Genomic DNA, 27,650 nt, shown 5'->3' on the forward strand with positions numbered 1-27,650 from the left:
CACCATCTCGAGGCTCCTGGACTGTAAGGGACCCCTGCAGTCCCCAGAGCTGAGGCCAGCAGGGGCTGAGACTATGAGGCAAGCAGCCCATCGACCCAGGCCTCCTTAGGACCAGCCCAGCCACGCAGCAAGCGAGAGAGCAGCAGCAGAGAGCAGAGCCGGAGATAAAGGACCACGGCGGACCACTGGGGATCACCCCCAGCAGCTCCTGAAGCCCCTGGCTGGGCTGAGGGGTTGTGACGGACGTCCAGACCCACAGACACTGTCAGACACACAACGACACCAATGCACACAGCTGCACGACACTGACACACTCAGATACAACCAGGGACAGCATCACATGCTGCCACAGCCCTGCAATACAGACACCCCCACACACACACAGAAACAACTGGCAACTCTGAAATGGGCAGACAGTGACACACAGCACCACCCCCCTCAACACACAGAAGTGGGGGCACCCATCTTCCCAACACACGAGACAGCATCGACCTGCACGGACAGACCTGGAGACACACACACGCACCCTCACCCAGGCGCAGCTGTCGGTGGCCTCTGCACATCCTCCCCACCCCCACGGGGACACCCTCGCTCCTCCACACACTCGCGCACACACACAGCCACCAGCAAACATAGCTCACATACCCCTGGCTCCAGCTCCAGCAGCCCTGGCGCCTTCCGCAGCCTCCTTTGTGGGTGGGGAGGAGCTCAGCCAACCTTGGATGGAGCGTCGGTGAAGCAAGAGCTCAGAGGGGAGAGGGGCTGGCCTGGCATGACCCTCGCCAGTCCCCCCACCTGGCTGGGTGATGTCCCCCGGCCCGGGTTCTGGGGCCCCTTGGCAGTACCATGGAGCAACTGACAACCCTCCCACGGCCTGGGGACCCCGGAGCCATGGAGCCATGGGCACTGCCTACCTGGCAGAGCTGGACTCCAGGTCGAGGGGGTGAACTTGGCAGTGCAGCCCCAAGCGTCGCTGATACTCCTCCGGCAGCTCTGCAGCTTCAAGAACTGAGGTCTGAGGAGAGTTCCAAGCCCAAAGGAGCCGGGAGCTCCAGGCCTGTGGGGGGAACTGACCCTGAAGGAACAGAGGCTTGTCTGCCCAGCCTGGGGCAGCAAGCATCGAGCTCTGGACCAGCTTGCCAGAGGCCAGAGGATGAGGAAGTGGAGGTTTTCCCGAAGGTAAGGGATCTGTGGAGGGCTGGGGTCTGCAAGGTGGGGGTCTCTCACCATGTCCTCCAGCCTGGCCAGGAGGTGAGGCAAAGTATGCATCCCCTACGCCCACCTCTTCTCTCTTGGCCTGTCTGTGGGTCCACCTCTGTGGCTATCTGTCCTCTCTTCATCGAGCAGAAATCTGAGGGGCTCCATTTCTTTCGTCATTTGTCTGTCCTTCTGACCCCTCTGCCTGTCTATCTAGATCTGGCCCTGCTGCTGCCCCGTCCCTCTCTGTGCCTCCCCCTGACAGTGCGTCTGTCTGTGTCTCTTCTTCCATGAGTCTGTCTGTCCTCGGGGGGCTGGGGGGTACAGGGGGAGTGTGGAGGTGCACAGAGAATCAGTGCAGAGGAAGTAGATTGAGGGGAGGGGGCTTGGTGCTGGGCTGAGCCAGGGTTGGGGTGGGTGTGAGCAGGCTCCTGTAGAAGAGGGAAGGAACAGGACTTTGGGGGAGGGCAGGGGAGTCTGGAGGGATGGGAGTGGGAGCTCGAGCTGGCATGTCTCTGGAGGAGAAGATGGGTAGGAATGGGAAGGATCAGGGAGGAGCAGGAGGGTGCCAGGTTTGGGGGTGCCTATGTGGACAGGGAGGACTGGACAGTTCCTTCTCCTAGGCCTCCTCTGCTCCTCTCTGAAGGCCTGGGACGTGGGGGAAACTGTTTCATCTCCATGTCTCCTTGGACCATGGATGGGGGACGCTTCCACAGGGAAGGCTCTGGCTGGGTGACGTGGGTTTCTGAGGTGCTGTCCTCGGTCCTTTCCCATGCCAGGCCAAGCTGAATATGAGCTTTGGGGACAGGCCCAATCTGGAGCTGCTGAGGGCCCTGGGGGAGCTGCGGCAGCGCTGTGCCATCCTTAAGGAGGAAAACCAGATGCTGGTAAGGCTTGGAGACTGGGGTCCTGTGTTCTGGCTGGAGCCAGGCCCTCTGCCTCAGTGCCCTCCTCACCCCATGAACATCTCTCCAAGTGGGGGCTCCATGGAGGTGATAAAATCCTGAGACCCAGAGAGGGTGAACCCCTGCCTAGAGTTGCCAAGGACCCCACTGTGAGCCTAGGGCTCTAGCCCAAGACTTGGGCCGTTAGGACTGGGTCTGTGGGGTGCTCCCTACATGCCCCAATTCTGCCTGACCCCTTGTCAGAGGAAGAGCAGCTTCCCTGAGACGGAAGAGAAGGTGCGGAGGCTGAAGAGGAAGAACGCCGAGCTGGCGGTCATTGCCAAGCGCCTGGAGGAGAGGGCCCGAAAGCTGCAGGAAACGAACCTGAGGGTGGTGAGGAAAGGAGGCTGCTGGGCGGAGGCTGGGTGACCAGGGAAGAGGGGAGCCAAGGCTGGGCCTGAGGGCTGTCTGAAGCTTGGGAGTCACAGTCTCAGCACCTAGGAAAGCAAGAATCTAGGGCTAAGGTGCAGGAAGGGCAGAGGCTGGCCAGGCAAGGAGGCCAAAGGTTTCTCGAGCTGCAGGGAGCAGAGAAGAGCTGGATGGGGAGGTTCCTGAGCAGGCAGGGAGCAGGATTCTGGATTACCACGTGCTGTTGCTGGCGGCAGCCTCCTGCTGAGCTCATCTCAGGGTATAGAGCTGGAGTGGGGGCAGGGATGAGACCCATCACAGTGGCAGCCCCAAATTAGCAGCATCCTTTGATCCTAAACTCAGAGGTAGAGTTAATCCTTTCCAACTGCTGGGATGGGGTAGAGTGAGGCTGCTGGGATGGGGTAGAGTGAGGCTGCTGGGATGGGGTAGAGTGAGGCTGCTGGGATGGGGTAGAGAGTGAGGCTGCTGGGATGGGGTAGAGTGAGGCTGCTGGGATGGGGTAGAGTGAGGCTGCTGGGATGGGGTAGAGAGTGAGGCTGCTGGGATGGGGTAGAGTGAGGCTGCTGGGATGGGGTAGAGTGAGGCTGCTGGTTTTCTGAGACCCCAGTCAAGGTGGAAGCATGTGGCTACCCCCCTAGGTTTTCATGCTAACTCCTCCTTTGGGAGGAGATGAGGAGTGGGAGAAGTGCCCCAGCCCTCAGGTGACCATTGGCCTTACCCCTCCTCTGGCTAGGTGAGTGCCCCTTTGCCCCGGCCGGGGGCCAGCTTGGAGTTGTGTCGGAAGGCCCTAGCCCGCCAGCGAGCCCGGGACCTCAGTGAGACAGCCAGTGCACTGCTGGCCAAGGACAAGCAGATTGCTGCCTTGCAGCGGGAGTGCAGGGAGCTGCAGGCCAGGCTCACTCTGGTGGGCAAGGTGCGAGGAGGCCCTGGTTACCTCTTCCAGCTCAGCCCTGCACAGGGCCATCTGCCTGTTGTGGGATGCGGACAAGATGTTAATGAGATGCAAATGAACGGGAGGGTGGAGGTTGCTGGGAGTAGGTTCCCCTGGCAACGGCCCAGGTGGGAGAGGGGAGAAGCGGGTGGAGCCACGAGTCCCAGACCTGGGCATTTCTGTGCTCCAGGCTTGAGGCTGTTTGCCGGTGGGTCTGGCTGTATGCATCCACACATCCCCTGTGTGAAGGGATGTTCACAAGGTATTTAGCACAGTGCTGGACACATTGAGAGCACCCAAGAAATAAGTTACTGAGAATGACCGCACAGGGGCTCGCGGGAGCATGTGGCCACATACGCATGCACATGTAACCAGGCATGTACCCATGGGAGGGTGTGCACAGTCCTGCGCATCGGAGCCCCTCCAGCAAGGCGAAGGGCTCTGCAGGGGATGGCATAGGGCGGGCAAGGGTTAGGGTTGACTCCCCTCCCTGTCCCTGTCCCCCAACCTCAGGAGGGTCCCCAGTGGCTCCACGTGCGGGACTTCGATCGGCTGCTGCGCGAGTCCCAGCGGGAGGTGCTGCGGCTGCAAAGGCAGATCGCGCTGCGCAACCAGCGGGAGACGCCCCCGCTCCCGCCGTCCCGGCCCCCGGGCCCTGCTCTCCAGGCCAGAGCAGGGGCGCCGGCTCCCGGGGCCCCGGGAGAGGTGAGCGCCGGCGCAAGGGCAGGTGTGTGGGTGCGTGCAGATGGGTGGGGGGAACGACCACCGGGATCTCCCCTCCACCGTGCTCAGAACCCCAAGGACTCAGTGGTGGTGTGCGCACTCCCAGGGGCTGGGGAGCTTTCCCGTCCTGGGCAGGGTCCACCTCCAAGCCTCCCGTGCTCGTACCTGCGCCGTGCCTTCCCCTGGGGGCTCCAGGGTTCCGCCCTCCATGGGCCTGCGCCCAGCGGGGCCTGGCCGGCCGCCCCTGCCGAGCTGCCAGTGGTACGGCCCGGCCGCAAATCCCTGGTTGCCCTGGCAGCCGCCCGGGGCCCAGCCCGCGCCGCCTCCTCCCGCCGCCGCCGTAGAGCGGGGACGCCCCCGTCAGCGCCCGCCTGGCTGGCCAGGCCTGGCCCCGGCTACCCGGGGGCGGCGGTACGTCCGCCCCGGCTCCAGGTACAGGCAGCCCTCACTGAGCGGGGGGCTTAGGCAGCCCCTGTCTCGAGGGCCAGGGACCCGCTCCGGAGCCCCAGAACTTAGGGATCTGGCTTCTCTCCATCATCCTAGGTAGGCAGCAAGTAGGTCCTCCTCCTTCTGGGGAGAGGGCTGGGAGGAGAGACCAGGTAGTGATCTGATAGTGACCAAGACCTCCGGGTGGGGGGAAGCTTCTTGCTCAGATTTTGTCTCCCTGGCTGGCCCTGGAAGGGAGATGCACCTCCCATCAAGACCTGTCCTCCCCCAAAGTTTGCACGGATAAACGGAAGGTGTGGTAGGGTGGGCTTGGGGGAAGCCAGAAGGTTCTGGCTGGACTTGCACTGCTCTAGGCCAAGCCCAGATTTCGATGATACAGAACCCCTATCTTGGGGAACACCACATCCCCGGGGGCCCAAGCAGCCTCCTAGTTCTCTGCCAGTCGCTGAAGGACACCCAGGACAGTTATTGAGTGCAGAGCAGGGCTGCTGCTGGAAGCTAAAAAGGGAAAGCTTTGGCCTGGATAAAGGACCCATCTCCCAGGGCACACGTGGGTCCCAGGATCTCAAAGCACTTATAGCTCCAGGACACAGGGGTGCAGCCTTTGTACTTGTACATCAGCTGGAGACAATGGGAGGGGGTGGGCGGACAGTACCCCTCTTTGCTCTTGCTAGGCAGGGATCTCTTGCTGGCTGAATGATGGGGTGGGAACCTGCTCTGGGCAGGCTGGGCTGGGGCAGGCTGCCCTGGGGCCCTGTTCTCAGGTGCCAGCCCCTTACCCCTGGGCTTTTCCAGGCCTCGCCCCAGGAGGATGCGGACAACCTACCCGTGATTCTAGGGGAGCCAGAGAAAGAGCAGAGGGTGCAGCAGCTGGTAAGTCCTAGGTCAAGGGCTGGAGGCAGCCTGCTGTGGGCAGATGTACCTTCCCTCATGAGGAGCCCTTGGTTCTGACCCCACAGGAATCGGAGCTCAGCAAGAAGCGGAAGAAATGCGAGAGCCTGGAGCAGGAAGCCCGGAAAAAGCAGAGGCGATGTGAGGAGCTGGTGAGCTCTTGAGGGCAATCCATAGGCCAGCTCCTCCCTTCGCCCCGGCCAGCCAGGTGGTGGGCTCCCTCTCAGCTCTGCTCCCACCTCCGCTGCCCTCAAGAACACATTTTCCCTCCTGCTCCTTTCCTTTCCAGGAAAGGTGCTTTCCTTTCCTGGCTGGTGCAAGTTCCAGCAGGGGAGGAAGGCCTTGCCTGGGAGGAGGGCAGGGTCCTCTGTGTAGGGAGAGGGGGAATGTGGGTGCTGGGCTCCCTCCTGAGAGCTCCTCTGCCCGCTCAGGAACTGCAACTGAGAGAAGCGCAGAATGAGAATGCCCGCCTGGTGGAGGAGAACTCCCGGCTCAGTGGGACAGTCACAGAGAAGGAGCAGGTACCACTTCCGCCCAGGTGCTGTGGAGACCTGTGCTCCCACCAGGGCCCCAGTCCCCAGCCAAGGGGCTTTCTCCTCCACCTCTGAGCAGGGGTAGGGGACTGTTCCCGCTGTGAGGGCACTGGTGGGTCAAGGCTCACCCACCCAACTCCCTGCCACTGCCCCCTCGCCAGGTGGAGTGGGAGAATGAGGAGCTGAGGGGCCAGCTCCTGGGGGTGACACAGGAGAGGGACTCAGCCCTTCGCAAGAGCCAGGGCCTGCAGAGCAAGCTGGAGAGCCTGGAGCAAGTGTTGAAGGTGAGGGGATGGTGCAGGTGGGAGAGGGTGCTGGGCCCTGGCATGGGGAACAAGTGGGACAGCAGAATATGCTTAGTGAGGGGCACTAGCTCTGAGGCCTGGGCCTGGAGCTGCTCCAGGCTCAGTTTCCTTTGTAATAGAGGAATCTGGAGCAAATGGTGTTTGAGGCTTCCTCATCTTAGATCTTCTCTAGGAATGGCCAAGTGGGGGCTCTGGCCTTGACTCAGATCTTGTGTTTCAGCACATGCGGGAGGTGGCCCAGCGGCGGCAGCAGCTGGAGGTGGAGCATGAACAGGCTCGGCTCAGCCTACGGGAGAAGCAGGAGGAGGTCCGGAGGCTGCAGCAGGTGGGGCGGCAGTGAGGGAAGCTGGCAGGCTGCTGGACACCAGCTTTGCCACTCACTCATTCCACAAGCATTTACTGTGTGCCCGGCACTGTGCTAGGCGTTGGGGAGACTGTGGGGAACAGAGACCAGGTCCCTGAGCAGTCAGCAAATTAGCAGATCCATGAGTGAGCTGCTTTCAGACACTGATGAGCACAGTGGTGGAGAAGAACAGGGTGATGTGACAAAGTGACTGGGATGGGTTGAGGAGCCACTTTAGAGGTCATCAGGGAAGGCCTCCCTGAGGAGATGACAATTGACCTTGCCAGCCAGGAGGTGTAGACATGCGCATGCTTTGTGGCAGGGAAGGGCTGGAGAAGCCTGAGGCCAATGTGGCTAGAATACAGCAAGGGATGGGCAGCGTGGTGGCAGTAGACAAGAACCTGATCCTGTCTGGCCTTAACGGCCATGGGAAGAGTTTGGGTATTTTGCTCTGTGAGTAGTTAGAAGCTCCTGAAAGATCCTAAGTGGGGAAGTGACATGATCTGAGTCATAATTTTACAGGATCACATGGGTGGTATTGTGGAGGGTGGACTGTGGGAGCAGGCATGGAGCAGGGCCTAGGCGGTGGCCTGGGAGGGAGATGGTGGCTGTCTGGACAGAGATGCGTGCAGTGGAAGGGGAGACAAGTGCCCGGGTTTGAGTTATGTTTTAGAGATAGAACTGACAAGGTTCTGGCTGGGCATGGTGGCCCATGCCTGTCATCCCAGCACTTTGGGAGGCCAAGGTGGGTGGATCACTTGAGGTCAGGAGTTTGAGGCCAGCCTGGCCATTATGGTGAATCCCCGTCTCTACCAAAAATACAAAAATCAAACCTGACATGGTGGCGGGCGCCTGTAGTCCCAGCTACTCAGGAGGCTGAGGCAGGAGAATTGTTTGAACCCGGGAGGCAGAGCTTGCAGTAAGCTGAGATCGTACCACTGCACTCCAGCCTGGGCAACAGAGCAAGACTCCACCTCAAAAAAAAAAAAAAAAAAAAGAATTGACAAGGATCCCCGTGGGATTCCAGTTGAATCCCTTCTCTGACAGCCATTTGCTGTATAAACCTTGGTGAAAGGTGGGGCTCTTCACACTCCGTGAGGTGAAGGATGAAAGGGCAGCAGATCTGAGAGGTAGGGCATCCCGAGTGCTGAGTTCCATTTGGGCCATGTCTGAGCTGTGTGTTAAACATTCAAGGGGAGCTGTCCACAGGCACTTGGATACATGAGCCTGGGGTTATGGGTAAGTTGGTCTTGGAGATATTTGGAGCCACCAGTGTGTTTAGTTGTATAAGTAGATGGGAGCCCTAGGAAGAGAGTAGACAATATAAACTGGGCCCAGCACTGGGTCCAGGGGAACCCTAACATTCAAAATAGGGGCAGGGAGCAGGCAAAAGAGGCTGAGAAGGAGCATCCAGAGAGGTAGGGGGGAAACCGGGAGGATGGTTGCTCAGGAAAGAGGGGAGCTGACTCAGCCACGCCTCTCCTGGACCCCTTTGCCTTCTGGTCTAAGGTATGGTTCAGGGTGGGTGTTCAAGAGGGAGAAACCCTTCAGCCTCCCCCTTCCCTCTCCCTCTTCCCTCTCTCCCTACCATTTTCTTTCTCCCGGCTTCTTCCTCCCCTGCCTCTGTCCTTTCTACCCTTTCTCCCTCGTACCCCTCTCTACTCCACCCCATTCCTTCTCCTTCCCTCCAGTACTTTGGTTCCTCCCACCTGTAGGCCCAGGCGGAAGCCCAGAGGGAACATGAAGGAGCCGTGCAGCTGCTGGAGGTAGGGCGCCTGGAAGTGGCCCCCACTTCCACCATCTTGGGAAGAAGGCAGAGGACCTCCAGATAGAGCTGAAATGGACTATGGCGGTGGGGAGAGGGGTTGCAGGAGGGGCCCTTAAATGCTCCAGGACCTGGGGGAGTCCCCTCCACCACTGGCCTATTTCTCAGGGTGGGCACGGCTGGGCAGGGGGCTCCTAAGTCTGGTGGCAGCAGTCTCCCATTGCTGCCACCCCCAGAGGCTGCCTTCACCCTGAGATATCCTTCCGTTTAGGAACTGCTAGTCAGTCCAGGGAGCTGACTGGATAATATCCACTTAGGCCCCCTTCTCCGCCTCCCTCTCTGGGTTAGCAACTCACAGCGCTCAGGGTTCTAAACTGTTCTCTGCTTCCTTTCCTGCAACAGTCTACCTTGGATTCCATGCAGGTAGCGCCTCGTTCTCCACTTCCCCACACCTCTCTAGGCTGGCTGAGTTGCATCTCCTCCCTCAGGGCCCAGGCAGTCCCACTCTCTCATCCAGCAGAGGGGGTGTCACTGGGAGCAGGCATGAGAATCCATAGCGGGTGGGGTTCCCACAGGACATGTGCAGCTGTCCCCTTGTCCCGGGCCTGCCGCTGTGTCTGTCAGACACTGGGCCTCCCCTCTCTAGCCACCCTGATCATGAGGAAGTTCATCACCAGTCTAACTTAGGAGCCTCACCATAGTGGCCGGAGAGAGCCCCTGCTATTGGGACTCTCCTCAGACCTGAGAAAACTTCCCGGGCATTGGCCCATTCCCATCATGAAGACATCCCTGGCTCCCCTGTGGAACTTCCTGCCCACCTCTCTCAGGGAAGGGGTTTGAGTTGCTGATTGTGGGAGGGTGATGAGCAGTGGAGCTGAGAAAACTCCCACGGTGATGGTGGTGATGATGGGGTGGGAATGATCCCTGTTGGCCTAGAAAGCAACCAGAGGCAGAAGGGCCATCGCCTAGGGCCTGAGGGTTGGTGAGCGTGTGGCAGGCCCTGGCCTTGGCTCTGGAGGGGGCTGGGGTGAAGATGTCTCAGGACACAGCCCAGGACTTCACCCTCAGCTCTGATGCATTAAGGACAGTGGGGTGGCCAAGGCAAGGCTGGTGCCTAGGCCTGGGGCTGGGTGGATGGATGTGACCTGAAACCCAGTGTAGGGCTGTGTAGAGATGCATGGGCTGGCACTGGGTAGCTTTGAGGGGCCTGGTGGCTCATGGTGGGTCTTGGCCCAGGCCCGGGTTCGAGAGCTCGAGGAACAGTGCCGCAGCCAAACCGAGCAGTTCAGCCTCCTGGCACAGGAACTCCAGGCTTTCCGCCTGCACCCGGGCCCCTTGGATCTGCTCACATCTGCCCTGGACTGCGGGAGCCTTGGAGACTGCCCACCACCCCCCTGCTGCTGCTCCACTCCCCAGCCTTGCCGGGGGTCTGGCCCCAAAGGTAAGGTGGACCCCAGTGGCATTGGCTTGGAATCCCCAGGCCTGGGCTTTTGTATAGAGCAGGGAGTTCAGGATCAGAGAAGGCCAGCAACTCATCCAAAGTCACACAGCAGGTTAGAGCTGTGCCTGGCTAGAACCAGGTTCTGTTGGGGAAAAATAAAGCCCAGGGGAGTGACTGTCCCAGAGTCTGGCCCAGGCATCCTGGGCCACTGCTCCTTTCCTTCCAAAAGGACCTGAATGGTCAGAGCTAGGGCTTGGGCACTAGGAGTCAGTAGCAGGCAGTGTGGCCTTGTGCAGAGTGGGGGCTTGGGGGTCAGTCGGATCTGGTGGTCCCAGCTCCACTCACTTGACAGTCACTGTGATTTGAGAATGCTGCTTAACCTCTCTGGGCCATAGTTTCATAGGCTGTAAGACAGAAATAATTAAATGCATCTTATCCAGCTGTTTTGACGATCATGTGAAATAGTATTTGTAAATCAGCTATACGTCTATTTAGTAAGTTTCTCTCTAAATATTTCCCTTTTTGTAAGGAAGCCCGGCTATGGAGGGCCTGGTCCCCATATCCAAGAAGCACCACCCTATCTCCTGGTCCCTCCTCAGGCCACAGACCCCAAGCCCACGTGCCATCTTCTCTTTAGACCTTGACCTCCCGCCGGGCTCCCCCGGGCGCTGCACCCCAAAGTCTTCCGAGCCTGCCTCTGCCACCCTCACTGGGGTCCCTCGAAGGACAGCCAAGAAGGCAGAGTCTCTCTCCAACTCCTCCCACTCTGAGTCCATCCACAACAGCCCCAAGTCATGCCCTACACCTGAGGTAAGTGCTGGGGTGGGGCCTGAAGTTCTGGCTTTGGCTTGGGGAAGGGTTCAGGGCAGGTGGCCCAGACCTCTTCTGGGGTCCCCAGGAGTTGGGTGGCAACTTCTGGGGTCCCAAGTTGGGAGATGGGAGGCCTGTGGATTCCTTCTGTGGGCAAGGGGCTCAGGTGGAGCCGTTCCTGCCCTCCACTGCCTGCCTGCAAGCCCCACCTGGGGCCACCCCAGCCCACCCCTGGGAGGCCCAGGGAGGCTCTGGAGTGCTGGGCTGGATGGAGGAGACACTTGGGCACCAGGATCTGCATAATGAGACTGTTCCTAAGAGCGTCTGTAGTGAAAGCAGGTGGTTGTATGAGAAAGCACATGTTCCAGGATTCAAATCCCAGCTTTGCCTTAGGCAAGTCACTGAGCCTTTCTGGGCTTCTGTTTCCTTATCTGAATCTTGGAGCTAATAAAACCTGCCTCTAAGGTTGTCTTGAGAGTTAAATGAATAAAGAACATGCCTGTCTCAGTGTGGGGCACACAGGATGTGTGCTCAACAGGGGGCAGCTGTTATTATTACCAAGTTCTTGGGCATCACTCATAGCTCTGGTCGTCAACTCATCCTTCTTTCTACCCACAAACCCCAGAAGGTGGAGGGGGCAGGTCAGGGGCAGCTCTGAGGGCCAGATGTTCAGAAAGTGGTACAATGAAGCCCTGGGCCTCTATTGCCCCCTCGTGGGATAGAAGGGTGGTGCCAGCTTTGGATGTGGTTGTGGAGAGGTTGCCCACTTGGTCCCCTTCTCCCAGGCACTGGCAGAGAAGAGAAGACAGCCTGTTCCCCAGGCTACCCCAGCAACCTCAACAAGGGTCAGAGAATCGGGGTGCCCCGAGGTTGCAGTGCTCTGGGCTGTGGGCCGGGCAAGTAGACAGGAAGTTCTGAGTTCCAGAGCTGAACAGCAGACACACTGTCACTCGGCTAGAAGCAGGGACCTCTCAAGCTCCTTCTGCCTCCTTTCTGTTTCCTTGCTTCCAGCAATTTACAGTTGGGGTGCTTTGCTGAGGTGTTTCTTTTTTCTTTTTTTTTTTTTTTAGACAGGGTCTTGCTCTATCCCCCAGGCTGCAGTGCAGTGGCGCAATCTTGGCTCACTGCAACCTCCGCCTCCTGGGCTCAAGCGATCCTCCCACCTCCGCCTCCCAAGTAGCTGGGACCACAGGCGTGCACCACCACACCCAGATAATTTTTGTATTTTTAGTAGAGGTGGGGTTTTGTTATGCTTCTCAGGCTGGTCTCAAACTCCTGGCTCAAGCAATCTGCCCTCCTCAGCCTCTCAAAGTGCTGGAATTATAGGCGCGAGCCACTGCACCTGGCAACTTTGCTGAGTTTTTACCTTAAGGAACCAAACCAAACTTCTGTTGACACACACTCCCCACACCAGCATGGCCTGTGCCCCTCTGAGATGAGGGAAGTGGCTTTATTTCCTGGCGGGTGCAGTAGAGGCTCAGGGAGGGGTCTGGGTTATCCCCACTGCCCCTGCCCAGGGAAGCTGGGCTCTGCCAGGACCTGCTGTCTCAGGTACTGATTTAGAAAGCATCAGGGGGTCCTTGCCACTGGACCTGTGCAGCGTGTATGTGCTCATTTTCCCTCTTCAAAGCAATAGGTCCTCTGGCTCAGCCTGGAAACCTGCCTGCTTGGCATTTGGCCCCAGGCCCTGAAGAGAAACCAGCCCTTTCTGTTTGCCCCCAGGTGGACACAGCCAGTGAGGTAGAGGAGCTGGAGGCAGACAGTGTCTCCCTGCTCCCAGCCGTGCCAGAGGGCAGCCGGGGAGGAGCCAGGATCCAGGTCTTCCTAGCACGTTATAGGTGGGTCCCTCACCCTCACTGCCCCCGAGCCCAGCCCCAGCATTTGGGGTGTAGGAGGGGGCCGGGTGGAGCTAGAGACCTCTGGAAGTGGTGGGGGCAGTACAGGACGCAATGGACCTATTCTAATAACCTAGTTGGGCCAAGGTGGGTGCAGTGAGGGCTCGGCTGTGCTGGTGGTGGACAACCACAACCAAGGCTCCGTAAAGGCTCAGTGCAGTGGGAGGGAGAAGACAGGACATGGAAGTGGAGTGTGGGTCACTCTCCTCCTCCTCCTCTGTGCCTCCCCTAACAGCTACAACCCCTTTGAGGGTCCCAATGAGAATCCAGAAGCAGAGCTTCCGCTGACAGCTGGCGAGTACATCTACGTCTATGGCAACATGGATGAGGATGGCTTTTTTGAAGGTAGGAAGGTAGTTGGGGGTCATTCTGTCCATTCCCCTGCCTTTGAGCCCATGTTCGCGAAGATGGATATCCATCCATCCATCCATTCATCCATCCCCTCTGCCCAGCGTGCTCAGCCCACCTTAACTTTTTGGTCTCAGCTAAAAGGCATACAGAGACCTAGTGGCAACTGGGGAAAGAGAAAGAAGGGAGTCTGGCTCCAAGCAGGACAGGACAGCATAGTCCAGATGGTGGAGAGAGTGTCACAGGAGATTTTGGCTAGATTCATTTTTGGGTGGTTAGTCAGGGCATGTCAGTGTTTCACACTAGTGACACCTGAGATCAGGTATGCAGCACAGATTTGATGCTGGACTCCAGTTAGGTATGCGAAGGAGGAATCGGGGTAAATATCCCAGGGGAAGGTATTCGCAAGCAGTTAGCAGCTGTCAGGGCCCAGGCAGGGTGTCTGCTTCAGGGAGGTTCTGCAGCTCCTGTGGGGAGTCAGAGGGCTGATCAGGCAACTAAAGGCAGATGCTTCATTGAGACTGGGCACCATGGGCCTGCAGAAGACGTGGCCTTGGGAGACTCTCTCAGGGTGGCTGTGGCCTGGGTACCACCAGGCTGAGTCCATCAGCAGCAGAGAGGATGGCACTGTGTAGAGTATTGGATGGGGCATGGACAGGGCAGGGCGAGAGCCGCAACTGTGAGTAGAGATTTAGGAACGGGCTTAGCTCTGAATCTGTAACCCTGGAAGCTTGGGAGCCTGCTCAGCTTCTTTTCCCTGGGTCCTCTGCCTGTTACTTGAGGAGCTGCTGGGACCCATGGTACCTGGCTTTGTGGCCTAAACAGTTAAACTCCCTACAGGGGTAGATTACGAAGATCAGAGTTAATAAAAAGCTTTCAGGAAAATAATACTTTATAAATGAAGGAAAAAAAACACCCAAATCAAAAACCAAAACCCAAACGCTTTTTTTTTGGAGGGGGGCAGCAAAGGCGTAAGTATTAACTAACCATAAATGACTAGAATTTGAACTCTGTGATCTGGGATAAATTGGGATAGATGTAAAGGCACATAGACCACCGGGGGTGAGATGCCATATTCCCAGTCCAACCTTAGCTAAAGGACTGCTTCCTCTATGTCTGGGCCACCTAGGCTGTTCTCAGCTGCGTGGGCTTCTGGAGCATGTGCCTGACTCCGGCCCAGGCTCCAGCTTCAGCCCTGCAGGCTGGAGATCCTCTTAGTGTGAAGACTCCTGCCTTTGTCTCCCACTCCACAGTGCTGGTGCTTATGATCGTTTCCTAGGGCTGCAGAAACAATTACTATGGAGTAGCTTGAAACAATAGACGTTTATTCTCTCACTGGCCTCTACTGGAGGCCAGAAGTCTGAAATCAAGGTATTGGCAGAACTGCATCCCCTTGGGGGCTCTAGGGGAGGTTCCGTTCCTTGTCTCTTTCAGCTTGCGGTGGCTCCAGTTGTTCCTTGGCTTATGGCCACCTCACTCCAGTCTCTGTCTGTGGTCACCATCGCCTCCTCCTCTTAGTGTTTCTCCTCTGCATGTCTCTTATAAAAACACTTGTCATTAGATTTAGGACCCACCCGGATAATCTAGGATGATCTCATCTCAAGATCCTTAACTTAATTACATCTGCAAAGATGCTTTTTCCAAATAAGGTCATGTTCACAAGTTCCGGGGATTAGAACATGGACATGTTTTTGGGCGGCCACCATTCAACCCTCTACAGTGCTTATTATATCAGCGAATTTATTGACAGTCCCTCTTGTTTCTTCAAATTCCTTACTTTTTTTTTTTCCTAGCACAGGCAGAGAGAGAGAGGGTGGAGGTGAGGGGCACAGACGACTGTTGGGGGAAACTCCAGGCCCCCCTGCAGCTCAGACCTGCCTACACTCACCCCTCTCCCCTAAGCCCTGGCTCGTGCTCCCCCTTCCTCTCAATAAAGCGCACCAGCTACCAGCTGTCTGTTTCCTGAGAACTTTTTTTCTTCTTTAAATTGACCGTGACATTACATGCTGGTGCCCAGCTTCCTTGACATCCCTCAATCAAACAACAGCAAATGTTTTAAAATACTCTCTTGTCAAGTCTTCAGGAGAACTGACGCAGGTAACAAAACATAACCATTGGTGGCTGCCTGGATTGACTGCTGTCAGTCATGCTCCTAGACACAGGCCTGCTGGGGCTCCTGATCCTTCTAGAACTTACAAGTGACTATTTCGCTAGCACTTACTTCATTTGTCTCTAAAGATTCCTCCTTTACCCTGCTGAGTTGGTTGTCTCTCTCTCCCTCTGTGGATGTCTGCTGTTCACAAAGGGAAGTTGAGGGGCACCCCGTCCCCTATTCCTCAGGCCCAGGTAAAACCCAATCAACAGATTTTTTTTTTTTTTTTTTTTTTTTTAATACAGCATCTTGCTCTGTCGCCCAGGCTGGAGTGCAGTGGTGCGATTACGGCTTGTAGCTTCTGCCTCCCGGGCTCAAGCAATCCTTCCACCTCAGGCTCCTGAGTAGCTGCAACTACAGGCGCACCACCACTCCCAGCTAATTTTTTGCATTTTTTGTAGAGATGGGGTTTTGCCATGTTGCCCAGATTGGTCACAAACTCCTGGGCTCAAGCGATCTGCCTGCCTCATCTTCCTGAAGTGCTGGGATTACAGGCATAAGCCACCATGCCTGGCCAGTTTTCTCATCCTGACCTGCTTATTTTTTAAAACTTTAATATGAAATTATGAAATTATTATTGCAATTTTTAACACGAAAATTTTCAAATGTACAGAATACATTTGAATACTTACATACCCAGTACCTAGATTCAACAATTGTTAAAACTTTGGCATATTAGCTTTATCTATATGTAGGTTAAACATGATTTTAAAAGCATTATGATATTTTACCTTGAAATACTCAACATGCTTACTTAGAACATGATATTCTCCTCCATCTTCGCAGCCCGAGTGTCACCTGGTGGCTTATTAGAATCACAGAATCTCAGCCCCATCCAGACCCAACAGAGTTAGAATCTGCATTTTAACAAATCTCTAGGTGATTCATATGCAAGTTAAAATTGAAGAAGCACTGTCCTATAGAACCAAAATACTATTATCAGGCCTATCTCTAATCCAGATCTTTACTGCTCTTGTCTTTTAAAAGAATTGACAGTTAAATGTTGATTTGAATCAAATGCTGAAGATCACCCACTAGCAGTTGCTAAAATGCATTTATTATACCGTTTTTTCTTTATCTCCTCTCTGTTTTCCCCTGCCCTGCCCTTTCCTATCCTCCTTCTGCCAGGAGAGCTCATGGATGGCCGAAGGGGCCTGGTCCCTTCCAATTTTGTAGAGCGTGTGTCGGATGATGACCTCCTGACCTCCCTCCCTCCAGAGCTGGCCGATTTGTCCCACAGCTCAGGCCCTGAACTCAGTTTCCTGAGTGTAGGTGGGGGTGGCAGCAGTAGCGGGGGCCAAAGCAGCGGGGGACGGAGCCAGCCCAGACCTGAGGAGGAGGATGCAGTGGATGAGCTCAGTCTGAGCCCATCACCGGAGGGCCTGGGCGAGCCTCCTGCCGTGCCTTACCCCCGCCGTCTGGTGGTCCTCAAGCAGCTGGCCCACAGCGTGGTGCTGGCCTGGGAGCCGCCTCTTGAGCGAGTGGAGCTACACGGCTTCCATATCTGTGTGAATGGGGAGCTGCGACAGGCCCTGGGGCCTGGGGCACCACCCAAGGCTGTGCTGGAGAACCTGGACCTGCGGGCCGGGCCCCTTCACATTTCTGTCCAGGCCCTGACCAGCCGGGGCAGCTCTGACCCACTGCGCTGTTGCTTGGCGGTGGGTGCCCGGGCCGGAGTGGTGCCCAGCCAGCTGCGGGTCCATCGGTTGACAGCCACATCTGCTGAGATCACCTGGGTGCCCGGCAATAGCAACTTGGCCCATGCCATCTACCTCAATGGGGAAGAGTGCCCACCTGCCAGCCCCAGTACCTACTGGGCCACCTTCTGCCACTTACGGCCTGGCACACCCTATCAGGCCCAAGTGGAGGCTCAGCTCCCACCCCAAGGGCCTTGGGAACCAGGCTGGGAGAGGCTGGAGCAGCGGGCTGCCACCCTGCAGTTCACCACACTCCCAGCAGGTACGTGGGTTTGGGCCCTGTTGTCCAGAACACCCAGGAGGCCAGGCCATGGGTGACGGAAGAAGGGGACCCTGATCTTATTTGCGTTATCAGGGAAATAGCAAATTGGGCAGGTATCTCTGATGGGGAGCATCCTGCATCACTGGGTCTTGTGCCTCCCTGCCCCCAGGCCCTCCTGATGCCCCTCTGGATGTGCAGATCGAGCCTGGGCCCTCCCCTGGGATCCTGATCATCAGTTGGCTCCCAGTCACCATCGATGCTGCTGGCACATCCAACGGTGTCCGGGTCACAGGCTATGCCATCTACGCTGATGGGCAGAAGGTATGGCCCTGCCCACTGTACCCTGGGAGTGGGGGTGGGTCCCTTCTTGCTATGCTCAGAGGCCTAGGCTCTCTGGCCTGGCACAGAGATGCCCAGCCCCTGGCATTTAGGCACCATGAGGCAGATGGGTTAAGAGCACGGGCTTTGGCAGCACATGACGGATTTTAGAACTGTTCCATCACTGAAGCCATATGGCCAGGAGGATGAAATGAGATAGGCCACGCAGAGGGCTTAGCACAGCACCTGGCATAATGCTAGCTGCCACTGCTGTCACGGCATCCTCACGCTTGGCTGTCTCAGCCTCTGCTTCCCATCCTGTACCCCCTCCACCCCGCAGATCATGGAAGTGGCCTCGCCCACAGCAGGCAGTGTACTGGTGGAGTTGTGCCAGCTGCAGCTGCTGCAGGTGTGTCGTGAGGTGGTCGTGCGCACCATGTCGCCCCATGGGGAGTCGGCGGACTCCATCCCAGCTCCTATCACTCCCACCCTGGCTCCGGCCAGCCTGCCAGCCCGAGTCTCCTGCCCCTCACCGCAACCAAGCCCAGAGGCCAGAGCGCCCCTTGCTTCAGCCTCCCCAGGGCCTGGAGACCCCAGCTCTCCTCTCCAGCACCCTGCTCCCCTTGGAACTCAAGAGCCTCCAGGAGCACCCCCTGCAAGCCCTTCCAGAGAGATGCCAAAAGGGTCCCACGAGGACCCTCCAGCACCTTGCCCCCAGGTACCCTGTCTGGGGAGAGGGGAGCAGGTGCAGGCTGGCAGAGGGACCTGGGCTTGGGTCCTTCCTCAGTGCTCTCTGTTCCAGGAGGAGGCTGGGGCAGCAGTGCTGGGCACCTCAGAGGAGAGGACAGCCAGCACATCCACCCTGGGTGAGAAGGACCCTGGCCCCGCAGCTCCCTCACTGGCCAAGCAGGAGGCCGAGTGGACTGCAGGAGAGGCCTGCCCGGCCTCCAGCTCCACCCAGGGAGCACTGGCCCAGCAGGCGCTGAATACCGAGACGTGCCAAGGAGGAGACCCAGGGTCTGGGCTGAGGCCCAGGGCTGAGGTAGGGGTTTGGGGACATACTGTGTCACTTCAGAGAATTGGGGCCTGTCTCCCTACGTTCTGCCAGCCCAAATCCAGTTGCCCTCTCTGCCTGTCCTCTGTTTTTCTTCTAGGATTTCTCTGTCCCATGTGGCTCCCATCTCCCTTCTCGCACCCTGCCCCGACCCATGGTGTACCTCCCCCATTTAGGACATGGCTCTTTCTCCCTCTGCCAAAGGACCCTTGTTACAGTGGCTGGGGCTGACCCTGCCTGGAACCCCCTGTGCCCCCTCACTGTCCTTATCTCTCCTGCCTTGCCTCACTTCTTGCAGAAGGAGGACACAGCAGAGCTCGGGGTTCATCTGGTGAACTCCCTCGTGGACCACGGCCGCAACTCAGACCTGTCAGACATCCAGGAGGAAGAGGAGGAGGAGGAGGAGGAGGAGAAAGAGGAACTGGGTTCCAGGACTTGCTCCTTCCAGAAGCAGGTTGCTGGCAACAGCATCAGGGAGAATGGGGCCAAGGTAATGGGGTAGGGACGGGCTGTTGGGCCCCAGGCCTCAAACTCCGGGGCCTCCCCACCGTGTGTCAGCAGCTGCTCTGACTGCCACTGAGTGCCAGCAACATTCTAGGTCTGTGGCCTGGGCCCTGTCCTAAGCAGAAGATAGGAAGTGGCCCAGGATTGGCCTCTGCCCGCCTGGAAAGAAAGGGGAAGAGGAGGAGTTCATTTCTGTATCTTCTCTCCCTCCAGCCCACCAGATACAGTGCCCTGGCCAGGGGAGGCTGGTGCCACCTAAGATCCTTGTGCTGGTAGCTTCTGGGGAGGGGATGGGGAGGCCTGCTCCTCAATGCTCCTGTCCCACAGGGGCTGGTGACAGTTCCTAGAGTGTGTTCCCTAATTCTTCCTTTGGCTTTCACTGGATATGTGTGCGACTTTGGGCCAGCCACTGTCCCTCTGGTTCTCTCCTCTCGGAGGAAGCCGTGGGAGGGCTGTGGGGTTGTCCGTAACCCCTGCCTTCATTTGAGGGCAAAGATCACAGCTCTCTCTCCTCTTCCCCGCGCATCTCTCTTCCCTGCTGTGTTCTACTCCCACCTCCCCACCTCCACCAGTCCCAGCCCGACCCCTTTTGTGAGACTGACAGCGATGAGGAGATCTTGGAGCAGATCCTGGAGCTGCCCCTCCAGCAGTTCTGCAGCAAGAAGCTCTTTAGCATCCCGGAGGAGGAGGAGGAGGAAGAGGAGGATGAGGAAGAGGAGAAGCCAGGGGCAGGCTGTTCTTCCCCAGACCCTGGCCCGCCTGAACCTGCATTGCTGGGACTGGGCTGTGACAGTGGTCAGCCCCGAAGACCTGGCCAGTGTCCCTTGTCTCCTGAGTCCTCCAGGGCTGGAGATTGCCTGGAAGACATGCCTGGATTAGTTGGTGGAAGCAGCCGGAGGAGAGGAGGGGGCTCCCCTGAGAAGCCCCCAAGCCGCAGGCGGCCTCCAGATCCCCGTGAACACTGCAGCCGACTTCTCAGCAACAATGGGCCCCAGGCCTCTGGACGACCGGGCCCCACGCGGGAGAGGGGTGGCCTCCCCATAATTGAGGGCCCCAGGACTGGACTAGAGGCTAGCGGGAGAGGGCGGCTGGGCCCCTCCCGGAGGTGCTCCCGTGGCCGGGCACTGGAGCCTGGCCTGGCCAGCTGCCTTTCCCCCAAGTGCTTGGAAATCAGCATTGAATATGATTCGGAGGACGAGCAGGAGGCGGGCAGCGGGGGCATCAGCATCACCAGCTCCTGCTACCCTGGAGATGGGGAGGCCTGGGGCACAGCAACTGTAGGAAGGCCCAGGGGGCCTCCGAAGGCCAATTCAGGCCCCAAACCCTACCCACGCCTCCCAGCCTGGGAGAAAGGGGAGCCAGAGCGGAGAGGCCGCAGTGCGACCGGCAGAGCCAAGGAGCCACTCTCCCGGGTCCGTGCTCACTCCCCGCCCTGGGCAGCCCCTGCCTGCTGCCACCTGGTGGCCCTGCTTGCTGCCCACCAGCAGCTCCCATTCCACGCTGCCCGCCTCCATCAGCAGAGGTGGGGCCGGGCCTCCGGGCTCCCTCACCTGCCTCCTCCCACCCACATTCCACTGCTTTGCTGCTTCTGCTGATCAGAACTGGGATGCACAATATTCTATCACTAGTCGCCTGTTGTGGCCTTTGGGCAGGGTCGCCCTTTCCTCTGCATAGCTAGTAATGGCTTCAGGACGCTGACTGTGATGCCATGTCCAGGGTTACCTGCCCTGATGCTGACGGGAGGCCCTCCTCTCACAGGCTCCTCAGCCAACTCCAGTCCCCTCTACTCCACTCATCTACTCGGGGGCTGGGGCTGGGGCCTCCCCTCCTGCCCTCCCTCCCACTGTGGGGGTGTCTGAGGTCTCCAGCAGGCTGGGCCGAGGCTCCAGGACAGGAATGCTGTGCTCCTGAGCTGCTGTGCTGCTTACGCTGATGGGGCAGAGCTGGGGGAGCAGGAGCCCACCAGAGGGATGGTGTGTTACTTTTGCCATCTGTTGCCCTCTTTTTGCAGGCAACAGAGACCGGAGAGGCCAGAGGGCAGGACAGCTCTGGGCGGAGAGGCCTCCAGAAGAGAGGTGTCCGAGTCCTCAGGCCAAGCACTGCAGAGCTAGGTCAGCACCTGATGGGGCTTGAGCTAGAGCCGCTCGGCCAGAGCTCGCTGCGTCACCGCCCTCTCCACTGTCTCCACAGTCCCTGCAAGGAGCCCCTCAGAAACACTGGCTTACCAGCACCTACCCGTCAGGATCTTTGTGGCTCTGTTTGACTATGACCCCGTGTCAATGTCGCCCAATCCTGATGCTGGAGAAGAAGAGCTTCCCTTCCGAGAGGGTCAGATCCTGAAGGTGACTGATTCGCCATCAGGGCTCAGAACTCCAAACACCAGCTAGGTCTTCCCTCCTCCCTCCTTTCCTCCACTGGAGGTAGCACAGAATCATCGTGGAGAACATGGCTTCTAGAGCAGATGACGTGGGTTTGGACCTGACTCTGCTGCTTCTAGCTGTGTAACCTTAAGTAGATTACCTAGGCCCCCTGGGCCTCAGTTTTATTGGTAAAATGGGGATAATATCAGTGTCTACCTCACAGGGTGGTTTGTGGATTAAATGATCCAGTGTACATAAAGTGCTTAAACTACCTGACACATAGGCAGCACGATCTAACTATCTGCTGCTGACATTACTATTTTTATTACTCCTCCAAGTATTGATGAAAGGCATTTTGCTATTGCTCTGAGATTAAGGAGATCCAGTCTGGGGTGGGCGAAGGGCACGGCCATATAGACAGTGAATGGGGATAATACAGAAAGGGCCGTCTTCTCCCGTCCCTCTCATCCTGTTCTTTGCTGTTTTCCCCCTTTTCCCATTTCACAGCGTACGAAAGGGGGAACATTCTTCTGCGTTTCCAAGTGGGGTATTGCTGGGGTTCGGGGCCTGGGGGCACAGGGAGCGAGCAGAACTGGCTGACACCACTGGTTTTGCCTCCAGGTGTTTGGGGACAAGGATGCCGACGGCTTCTACCAGGGTGAAGGTGGGGGCCGGACAGGCTACGTTCCCTGCAACATGGTGGCTGAGGTGGCTGTGGACAGCCCTGCTCGGAGACAGCAACTGCTCCAGCGGGGTTATTTGTCCCCAGATATTCTCCTTGAGGGCTCAGGTATGACCTGCTGCTGTCCCTCACCCACCTCCCACCAGCCCCCTTCCAACTCCACCTGACCCTGAGCAATTGTGTCTGGGGTGCTCCCACTTACCCAGACTCTAGCAGAGCCTTGGAGCCTGCCTTGAACCCTGCGGCGTAGTGGTCAGACTGTACGTGGGCCGGCCGCGTGGAGTGGGCGTCTGTTGCAGAGGGGAATACGGCCATGCAGCCAGGAATTTTGGGTCCTGGAGGTTGGGTGGGGCTCTTGTCAGGGATGGGAGATGAATGCCCTTACGAAACAAGCTCAGTAACCCAGCACGGCCCTGAGAGGAAACTCCAGAGTCCCAATCCTGTCTCGCCCACCTCCCCTGCCTCGCTTTCTCTCTGCTTTCCTGGATCAGGGAATGGTCCCTTTGTGTACTCCACAGCCCGCACAACTGGGCCTCCTCCCAAGCCCCGCCGCTCCAAGAAAGGTGGGTAAGACCCCATTCTCTCTCAGGTGCTGGGAGGATGCGTGTGCAGGTGGGGTGGCGCTGCTTGGCTGTCTGTTTTCTCTCGGGTGCTGGGAGGATGTGTGTGCTGGTGGGTGGCGCTGCTTGGCTGTCTGGGGAGGCACCTCTGGGGTTTTGAGCAGGTAAAGGGAATCGGCAGACCACCCACATCCCCTGCCTCCCCCCATGGGGGGCTTTGTTCCGGTGGGGATGAGGGATGGTTTGTGGAGCTCTCTGTTCCCACAGGCACCTGACTATAAAATCCGTGAATCCCAGAGCGTGCCATTTACCCTTTCTGGGTGTTAGTTCACTGCCACACAAAAGGGTTGGGGAGATGCACCCTCAGCAGCCTTCCTTGCCTGCCTCCTTGTGTGTGGGCGAGTGTCTGGCCTGCGCTGCAGCACCTGCAGCCTGGGTGGGCAGGGGCTCACAGGCACATTCTTTCCACAGCTGAGTCGGAAGGCCCTGCCCAGCCCTGTCCAGGTGAAGGAACATCCCTGGGCCCGGGAGGCTGGGGAAGGAGACAGGGTGGGTGGCCCCTCTGGCCTCGCCCCATTGGCTACAGCTAGTGGGGAGGTGGTGACAGGGGGTCGGCAGGGGTCCGGGGCAGAAGACAGGATGGGGTGTAGGGCTCTCCAGAGAGTCCAGAGTCTTCTCCTCCTCCCCCTGCAGGCCCCCCTAAGCTGGTCCCCTCTGCTGACCTGAAAGCTCCCCGCTCCATGGTGGCTGCATTTGATTACAACCCCCAGGAGAGTTCCCCCAATATGGACGTGGAGGTGAGGACCCTCAGATAGAGCCCAGCAAAGGGGGCGGTGGCAGAGCCTTCCTGGGCCTGATGCCCTCCTCTTGTTTTCCACAGGCAGAGCTGCCCTTCCGGGCAGGGGACATCATTACTGTGTTTGGGGGCATGGACGATGACGGTTTCTACTATGTGAGAACATTGTTGGGGAGGGTGTACCATATCCCAGCCCCCCAGACTTTGGGCAGGGGGATAGGCAAGGAACCCTCAGGAAGTCTGGAGGAATGGAACAGGTCACCTCCCTGGACAGTGGTTTTGGCCCCAGCTGTTCCCCAGGGGCATCAGAGTCGAGGGGCAGGGCTAGAGCCTCTTTCCTGATCTCAGTCTCACCGGCCTCTTCTCTCCAGGGGGAATTAAATGGACAAAGGGGCCTGGTTCCATCCAACTTCCTGGAGGGCCCTGGGCCTGAGTCAGGCGGCCTGGACAGGGAACCCAGGACATCCCAGACTGAGAGTCAGGTCAGTGAGGAGCTGGGCTCCCAGCTTGGCAGGGCGGTCTACCCTACTGGTGGGGTGGTAGGGCCAGGGCAGTGTTGCGGCAGGGGTGCAGCTGGGGTGGTCATGCAGGTAAGCGTTGTGTCCAGCGTGGAGCTGCTAAGTGACCACCAGAGGGGAGCCCCACCAGGCAGCTGCCCCCCAGTATATGCCCCTCTCTGCAGAGGGATGATAGCTGTGACCCTGACCCTCAGGCCATCTCACCAGCTGCCAACACCTGGGGGCTGATGAAGGTGAGGGGGCCCTGTGGAAAAGGACTCTTCTGCCTCACACCTGTAGCCAATCAAAGTCCCTGTTTTAGGACACTCCCACCCTGGGAGCGGGGGGGTCTCCCTACCTCCCAGGTGCCTTTGGAAGCCAGTTGCCCAGCCAGGCCCAGCTTCCTGGGTTCTCATTCCTAGAGCTTGCCTCTCCTTGGGGTGAGTGGAATACAACTAAGCCTCCACCCTCAGAGGGCAGGGAGAGAGGGTGAAGAGGCCAAGCCCCAGCCAGAAAACTCAGCGCTTCCATGTGTGAACGCAAAGGCCTTGCAGAGTAGGGCCCACCCCCTGTGCAGGGCCACCTGGCGGCCGGGCGGAGAAGGTGCAGGTCTGTCGGTAACCCATCTCCTCTCTTTGTTCCCTGTCCTCAGAGAACGAGGAGGAGAAGAGTCCAGTGCTAGATGGAGATAGATATATGTAGAGAGAGCAACATGTAAGTGGGGGACTGCCCCCCTGTGTGACCATCCACCCCCACTTGACCATAATTAGACAGTGCTCCTTTGTCTCAAATACTGGAGGTGACCCAGCTTTCCCACTGTAGTCCAGGGAATGGCGAAAGAGAGCTTGCCATGAGCCAGATTTGCATAAAGAGTCATCCCTCCCCCTCCCTGCTCCCCTTGCCTTGCCTTTACCCAGGGCAGTGCCAGCTGTCATAGGATTACATGTCATCTTAGTGTGTGATGTCCCATATTAGCTGATGCCTCCTATTCTATAACACATGTGGTTTATAGAACATGACGTGGCATCCATATTAGGACTCATCAGTGGTATTATGATACGGTGTGGCTATGGTATTATAATATCATAATTATTACTGGTGCCAGGGTGACACTGTAATGCCACCAGTAATAATAGGCTTCCCACCCTTGTCCTCTGCATTGTGACCTGTTAGGGTGATCAGATGCATGATTTACCTCCAACTCTCAGTTTTCTCTACTTGGAGGCTAAAAGGGGAGGTTTGGCCAGGTGTGGTGGCTCATGCCTTTAATACTAGCTACTTGGGAGGCTGAGGTGGGAGTCACTTGAGCCCAGGAGGTCGAGGCTGCAGTGAGCGGTGATCACGCCACTGCACTCCAGCCTGGGTGACAGAGCAAGACTCTGTCTCAAAAATAAAAAAATAAAAGGGAAGTTTGAGTAGTTCAAATCCATAAATAACCCCAAACCATTATTCTCTGGGGCTCAGAAACACCCTCCTTTTGTTTCCCTAACAACCTCTCCCTCCTGGATGTTGTGGAAGGAGCCCTAAGAGGGAGTGGGAAGGGCCTGGGGCTCGCCAGCCGGCTATTGGCTTTGGCTGGTTGGGGGTAGATGCTTTGGCCTCTGTGGGCAGCCCTGCCACATCACTGCAGGCCTGGGGCGGGGGTGGGGCCTCGGTTGTGCACCCACTTTCCTTGCCTCTGGCCTGGGCTCTATAGTTGGTTCTGGCTGGGAGCCTGCCAGGCTCTGGGCAGCAAGTGGGAGTTTGAGGAAGGGAAGACATGCAGGCTGGCAAGAGCTGACAGAGCTGTGCCAGGTACCAGAGGTGAAGGTGGGAACATAGGTGTGGGGGGCTTTCTGGTGGCTTCTCTGTTCTCCCAGCTCCCTGGCCTTAGATCACTAAGGAGCGTCGTCTGGGTGGGCTTGAGGCAAAGGGAGTGGAGTCAGGAGGAGATCCAGTAAGGGAAAAGATGCTAGATCCTCCAGAGCCTGTGGTGGGGGCTGAGTGATGCCCCCAGCTGTGAGTCCCTCTGGGTCCTTGGCCTCCCCGCAGTCCTCTTAGGGGCCCTTAAGGGAGAGTCCCAATCTTCCTCCCCATGGAGTGGGTACTGGCTCCACACCCTGAAGGCCTGGGGGGGCCACATCTGCTGGGTTTGGGGAGACACTCTTTCTGTCTATGAGGGGCTGTAGAAGCTACCTTCCTTGGCAGTGACAGCTGCTTCTAAGCAGTCCTTGTCCTTGTGCTCCATGTTTTTGGAGGGAGGTGACATGTGAGAAGTTGGGGGCAGTCATCCTGAGGGGTGGGTTCCAAGAACTCTTGGGCCCTGTCAGCCCTGCACCCTGGAGGGAGAAGGGAAGGGGCCTGCCCAGGGTCACAGGTGAGCAATCCAGAACCGAGACCGCATCCCCTGGGACTCCCAGCTCAGTGCTCCCTCGGCATCACCCTCCCCATTCACCGCCTGTGCTGTGTGTTTCTGACAGTGGTGGGAGGTGAGGCCCTGGTTGTCAGCGTCAGCCATGGTTCTGTGACATGGGAGGCTGCAGGCCCCTTAGGCTGTGGAAAAAAGGGGTCAGGGGGTCGGGAGGGAATCAGGCCCTGACCTTGTTCCTTCTGTCTCACATTTCAGGACTGGGGCTGCACCACACAAGGGCCCCTGGGGCCCCCAGGTGGGCCTTGTATCCCCAGCCCTGGCAGCGCCCCCAGGATTGAACGTGGGGAGCCCCAGGGCAGAAGCGAGAAGGTGTGGGGTTTCTTCTCCAAGGGGAAGCAGCTCCTCAGGAGGCTGGGCTCTGGGAAGAAGGAGTGAAGCTGTGGCCCATCCTGCAGGCAGAAGAGGCCCTGAGAGGCCCCCAGATCACTGTCTCTGCCGAGCAGGGAAGGCTCAGACTGGGCCCAGAGCCCCCGTTCTTCTGCGTTAACACTGTGGCATTCAGAGGGAATCAAAGAGCCTTGGTGAAGGTCAGAGCTAAATGGCTCCTTAAGGATGAACTCTCTAGAGAAGCACCTTCCTCCTACAGGAGGGGAAACTGAGCCCACAGTGAGTATGTAACTTGACCAAGGTCACTGAGCCAGGGCTGGACCCAGAACCCTCGCGTCCTGGTCCACCCACCTCGTCTACTAGTGTCCCACAGTGCTGCGCTAGTCCCTTCTGCCACCCTTCCCAGTCCCAGGACGGGCCCTGGCGGGAGAAAGGAGCCTATGCCCCCTGATGGCTCTGGCTGTCCTGATCCTGTCTTCCCTCCCCTGAAGGAAAGTTTGCACTGGATTTTCTTGGAGCCCCATCTCCCCAGCGGGCAGGCGGGCGGAGCCTGTATATATGTACATACTCAGTGCCTCAGTTCAACTTCCTCCACCTCGCTTCCACTGCACAGGCCCGGGAAGGAGAAAGGCCAAGCCAAAGTGGGCCCCACCCTGCCCCCGTCGTGCTCCATCCTTCCCTGCCAGGGCCTGCTGGCCCTTGTAAGGTCCCGCCCCCAAAGACCCTGGGGCCAGCGGGGCCGAAAGCGGAGTTGGGTTTGCCTTATTTTGCTCATTGGATTCAAGTTCTTTTGCATAGTTTTCTTCTAACCCCTGTTGGAGTCCAGGGGCTGGAGAAAAGGACAGATTTATGCAGCTATTTTCATACATTCCCCATTCAGAGTGGGGTAGGGGTTCTCCACCGTTACCCGATCCACTCCATCCCCCACCCTCTGAGGGGTGAGTGTCTCTTTGCATGTTTCTTTTGCTGTGGTGGGAGATAGTTTGACTGAACCCCCACCCCGACCTTGGTCTCCAGGGGTGTGAAATGGTGGGGGAATTTGTTTAAAAAGACATTTTATTATAATAAAGTCTATTTTCACAAAATCTA

At 57.9% G+C, this 27,650-nt stretch overlaps 1 protein-coding gene and 1 long non-coding RNA gene across 17 annotated transcripts in view; one reads left to right on the forward strand and one right to left on the reverse strand.

Moving 5' to 3' along the window:
- Positions 1-4,053, reverse strand: part of LOC129051398 (uncharacterized) — a 29,084-nt gene extending 25,031 nt beyond the window's left edge. Inside the window, exons 1-4 of the long non-coding RNA XR_010137958.1 lie at positions 3,611-4,053; positions 2,725-3,478; positions 915-2,578; positions 4-717 (exon numbers count right to left, since the gene is read on the reverse strand). This is a non-coding gene — a long non-coding RNA (uncharacterized LOC129051398). The remainder of the gene's footprint in view (positions 1-3; positions 718-914; positions 2,579-2,724; positions 3,479-3,610) is intronic.
- TSPOAP1 (TSPO associated protein 1) lies at positions 699-27,650 on the forward strand. 16 transcript variants are annotated; one of them, XR_010137957.1, is made up of 32 exons: positions 699-1,179; positions 1,977-2,084; positions 2,346-2,474; positions 3,244-3,423; positions 3,955-4,146; positions 5,407-5,484; positions 5,571-5,654; positions 5,934-6,023; positions 6,197-6,319; positions 6,561-6,665; positions 8,399-8,449; positions 8,851-8,871; positions 9,685-9,889; positions 10,419-10,699; positions 12,422-12,537; positions 12,830-12,939; positions 16,223-17,053; positions 17,223-17,374; positions 17,712-18,089; positions 18,174-18,413; positions 18,724-18,915; positions 19,502-20,341; positions 20,941-21,040; positions 21,120-21,271; positions 21,911-22,079; positions 22,463-22,534; positions 23,003-23,080; positions 23,225-23,328; positions 23,412-23,483; positions 23,699-23,809; positions 26,430-26,840; positions 27,053-27,650. XR_010137957.1 is itself a non-coding variant. In XM_063718121.1 (32 exons), exons 1-31 carry the CDS (start codon positions 847-849, stop codon positions 24,504-24,506), a joined length of 5,727 nt encoding a protein of 1,908 aa, XP_063574191.1. In that variant the 5' UTR covers positions 699-846; the 3' UTR covers positions 24,507-24,538; positions 26,430-26,520. The 16 variants fall into 16 exon arrangements, 15 of the variants coding, with proteins under 15 accessions (XP_063574191.1, XP_009249846.4, XP_024090347.3 ...); XM_063718121.1 differs by lacking the exon at positions 27,053-27,650 and adding an exon at positions 24,477-24,538 and having other exon boundaries at positions 26,430-26,520; XM_009251571.4 differs by lacking the exon at positions 27,053-27,650 and adding an exon at positions 24,477-24,538 and having other exon boundaries at positions 10,527-10,699; positions 23,003-23,035; positions 26,430-26,520.

Source organism: Pongo abelii, chromosome 19 (genome assembly GCF_028885655.2).
Source record: "Pongo abelii isolate AG06213 chromosome 19, NHGRI_mPonAbe1-v2.0_pri, whole genome shotgun sequence".
Classification (NCBI taxonomy): domain Eukaryota; kingdom Metazoa; phylum Chordata; class Mammalia; order Primates; family Hominidae; genus Pongo; species Pongo abelii.